At 38.8% G+C, this 5,001-nt stretch overlaps 1 protein-coding gene across 1 annotated transcript; it reads right to left on the reverse strand.

Annotated features, from left to right (window-relative positions):
• On the reverse strand, positions 549–4,723 carry LOC107640284. The gene is made up of 3 exons (XM_016343823.1): positions 4,531–4,723; positions 1,134–1,528; positions 549–986 (listed from the first exon to the last, which is right to left on the reverse strand). Exons 1-3 carry the CDS (start codon positions 4,721–4,723, stop codon positions 549–551), a joined length of 1,026 nt encoding a protein of 341 aa, XP_016199309.1.

Consider the following 5,001-nt stretch of genomic DNA (forward strand, 5'->3'; position numbering starts at 1 on the left):
CACTGGAACACCCAGGTATAACTCATACTCTGATTCTAGATAACACCTGTTTAATACACGTGCTAACTTAAGCATCGGAGTCTCTTGAAGGTACCCCCACCCTTCGGTGACAGAGGATCAGCAGCACGTTCAATCCAAACAAGTCAGACGCACCAGCTCCGACCGCCATTTACCAGCCGGACACATCGGTTCCGACCAGCACAGAAGATCTCGTCCGAGATCGACCTACAGTTTCAGGTAACCCTCGGAACATTTAGAATATCAATAATTATTCTTAGTTTATTTTTATTGTTTTAATTTACAATTAATTTTACTCATTATCAAAACTCAACTTTTTTTGGAAAACTTCTAATTAATAAAATAGCACGCTTTCTTGCAACTCGTTGGGAGACGACCTGGGACTCATACTCCCAATATTTTTAATTCTAAATTTTGTGACAACCCTTTTTAAATTGGTGAGGTAGACTTTAGCTGGTTAAGGGCTATACTTGCAACGCATCTCTCTTATTAAGATTCTCTTAATTGGTCTAACTTCTGCCACGCATCATTCATCGCCACGTGTCAGATACAAAATGCCCCGTATGCATTAGTGGAAGCCAACCGCCATCAAGATCCTCCAATGTAGCCTTGATCCCGTTGTGCCTATCTGATATGACTAGAATACCCAGCTGAGACATTACGAGTTGCCAAAGGTAGGTTAGAAAGAATGACCACGATTCTGCATTCTCACCCTCCACAAGTGCAAATGCAACAAGAATGATATTAGAATTGCCGGCCTGAGCAATTGCAACGAGCAGTACTCCCCCGTATTTGCCATACAAGTGGGTCCCGTTGACACTAACCAACGACTTACACTGTTGGAAGGCCTCGATACACGGTGAGAATATCCAGAAAAGCCGATGGAAATAAGTTGATGACTCATTGAGTTTCCCACCAACTCGCACAAGACTCGTTCTCAACACTGCAACACTACCTGGCATCGTGATCTACACACCCAGCACCTATCACGACAACTCATTATATGATTCTTTCCAATCTCCATAAATCTGTTCCACGACCTTCTGCTTAGCCAACTAAACCCTCCTATAAGTCAGTCTGAATCCAAAATGTGCCTCTATCATATTCTGCAGTACCTTGATTGACACAGCAACATCAGCTCTAATCATAGGCAGGATGAAAGCCGATATCACATGATAATCAAGCATCCTGTGATCACTAGATATCGAAGTGGTCAGACAAATATGAGGTCTGTTGTACCGTTTTACCTCCCAAATACCTCTGCGCTGATGAAGACTTATCCGAATCAACCATGTGCACTCGTTGCCAAACTCCTTACACTTTCCATAGTTCTTGCGATGGTCAGATTCCAACACTTTGTATTCAATCCCACAGCGGATGCTATAAGTCTTCAAGCTTAAGACGACCTCCTCTTTATCATGAAACTGCTGACCAACTTGGAACTTAGCTAGAGCTCTGTATCTTGTGTATCTTTGGCCATAAATCCCATAGGTACTCCCGGTAAACCATGCTGTGTCATAACATCCAAGTCCAAAGTTGAAAAGTGTGGGGGTACTACTGAGTCCCTAAACTAGATGCTCCTCCACTCCCAGCTGGAGTACTCTTTGCTATGTCATCATCATTATCGTTAGCAATCGTGGCGGGATCCACATCATCATCATCATCATCATCATCATCATCATCATCATCATCATCATCTTGCAGTATATCCTCGACACTATTCGGTGCTCTGTAACACCCTACCACACAGAGTCTTATGCTTAAGTCATAAAGCAGAGGTGGCAAGGTATTACGACCTCTAAAAAAAGACGTATATAATTATAATTGAAAGAATTTTGTAAACAGGAGCCTTGAAGAAGAAGCTAAGCAAAAGTGAAAATTGAAAATCGTGTCACACTCACAAGGATAATCATAAAACGGATAGGTAAGATCAAAAGAAGGCTAACGACATAATATACAGATCGGAGTTCCAAAATACAAATATCAAGCTCTAGACTCGACCTATGAAGCTAAGGCCGGTCAGAGTATATATATATATATATACAAAATATAACTCATACTATAGAACAAACACCTGTTTCTCCAAGTCAACCTCTAGGAGGGACAAACATAAAATATATACAGAGGAGAATCTATATACCTATATACATAGCATAAATACAAAATACAACATAATAAAACTAACCTAACTTCGCTTGCATAGGAAACTCCAGATGCTCAGCGAGATGTCTCTCGACCTGCATCTGAAAAACAACAGAAATATGTATGGAATGAGAACTGGGAATTCTCAGCATGATAAAGGTGCTCGCATAGTTAATATAAAAGGTCCCGAAAAAGCCAAAGGCATTCCTAGAACTTCGACACTCAGAATTAAACTTAAGGAAAATAAACTAAACCAGAAATTAGGTAACTGTCTAAGGTTCTCAAGTCCTAAATCAATTTCTAACTTAACCCTTCACTTTCTGCTTCCTCCAGCCCTACGAAACACCTGTGCACAGACAAGCAGTACAGACAAGACAAACACAAGTAGGATACAGATACATCAGGTAAGCATAATAATCACATAGTCAAGCCCAATTAATGCACAATCAAACAAAACACACATATGCATATGATGTATGCTTGTCCTATGGCTAATGAGTCTCATCTGTCGGTTATATAGCCAACCCGATATGTCCTGGTAGCTAACCGTTAGACAGAACACCAAACACGGAGCAAGTGGGCAACACTGCAACCCTTGCATCTTACCCGTGTGCCCGGAGCAGGGGACAACTTCACCCTTGTCTCTTACCCAGGTGGTGTTACAGTTCTCAACCCGGAGCAAACGGCGACAGAACTCAATCCTTACATCTTACCCGAAGTCTCAAACTCTTATCCGGAGCAAGTGGACAACATCACCACTGCATCTTACCCGGCTTATTGACTCTTACTCGGATCAAGTGGATAATACCACTGCATCTTACCCGAAGTCACATTCAAAAATTCATTCTTATTATCATTATAATTTATTCATATTCATATAATTTCATAATTAATCTCAGTTTTCATCATTCTTCTTCCTCATCTATTTTCCGGAGCAAGTGGACAACGCCATTGCCACTTACCCGGTCACACATATCTCATTATCATTATAATTCATTCATATTCATTCAACAATTAGACTTAAAAATCAATTCTTATCATCGTTCATTCCTTATTATCACACCTCCCATTTCGTTCATAAAAAATTCATACTCAAAACACAATTCATTCTTTTCTAAATAAAGCAAACTCAAAACATAATCCTTTTCTTAATAACTCAAAATCAAATTACAAAATCCTTAAAAATCCAAATCTTTCTAAATAACCACTTCAAACGAAACCTCCTATTTTCATAAAAAGTCTAGCAACATTTCCTCTAAAACTCAAACTTCTACCATACTTCAAGGGTCCCAACCACCAAACCAAACACCTATCAGTCATTCAAATTATTTTCAGTATCAAATTATTTCAAAATCAAATCAATTCCAATATTAAATCGTTTACAAAATCAAACTACACATTTCTCAACCAATCCGTTCAATTCAATTTCACAAACCCTCCATCAATCCTCAACACATCAACAATATCATTATTTTATACTCATCAAAGTCATAATCCAATACATACAAATTCATTCATCCTTTATACACAATCCATCAATAATTCATTCAGTTCATTCATATCTTAAGGTCTTCTAGCCTAAGTTTTCACATGACATTAAATATTAACTACGAGAAACCAAAACCATACCTTGGCCGATTCCTCCCTAAGTCCGAAACACCTCAATTATCCACCGTTCCTCAAGCTCCAAAGCTCCAACTCCGCACCAATTAAATTTTCAGCTCCCAAGATTCAATTCCAAGCTTCCAATATCTACCAATTTAACTCCAATTCAACAAGATACACAATCTAATTCATACAATATCCCAATAATCAATATTGAGCTCACTAAATCACCAATTCACAAGAGTTAGAGTTTCTTTATCGTTACCCATGAGTCAAATAGACAAATCCAGTGATTATCCACCGCTAGAGTACCCCTAAATCATCAAAATCACAAAATCTCTCAATTATGAAAACCCAAATCAAGAACTGAAAAGGGAAAAATTGTGTGAGAAAACATGATTCTCTTACCAAATTATTCCGTGAATTTTGTAGAAAATTCCGAGACGAATGCATAGCCGCTGACGGCTTGTCAATCGGAGCTCCGGATTGAAAGTTATAAAGATTTGAATATTTGGGGAAAAGATTTCGTTAGGAAGGAAGAAGGCTGAATGTCCCATTTATATGCTGGGCCTCGGCCCAGTTTGAATTCGGTTCAATCAGTTCAGTTTGTTGGTCCAATTTTAGATCAAAATCTTTAAAATTAGTATCAAAACTTATATTTTAATTATTTCTACCTCATTAAACTATATAATTTAATTTTTTTCTAATTTCTTTAAGTAATAATTAATTTATTGGTTAATTAGTTACTAATTATCAGGAGTTTACATGCTCCACCCTCTCCGAAAATTGGGACCATAACAGGAGTACTGGCCATCACATTAGCAAGCTCACCGAAGGCTAGAGTGTCACCTATTTCTCCGTCACGGTTGTGGTTTAGATCGGTTACGAAGGACGAAAATGCAACCAAAACTGTCTCAGGTGCAATCACGGGCATATATGATGAGGCACCTTGAGGCATTGAGCTAGAGTAGGCTGGCATTGCTGAAGATTGAGGATTCTGGTTCGAACCTCCTAAATTACATACCACATCTACAAGCTTGGCCAATAGCTCAGGAGTCCTCACCTCGGAAAACTAACGACGACAATGGAACAGAATTTGCAGATCTTTGTCACTATCTATGACGAATGAATCGTACTTCACACCATCACGCAACACAGAAATTGGAATCCTATAGAATAACTTGGCTACCCGTTTCACGCCATGCAGCCCCAATTTTTGGATTATTGTATTCTAAA

The sequence above is a fragment of the Arachis ipaensis genome, chromosome B05 (assembly GCF_000816755.2).
Source record: "Arachis ipaensis cultivar K30076 chromosome B05, Araip1.1, whole genome shotgun sequence".
Classification (NCBI taxonomy): domain Eukaryota; kingdom Viridiplantae; phylum Streptophyta; class Magnoliopsida; order Fabales; family Fabaceae; genus Arachis; species Arachis ipaensis.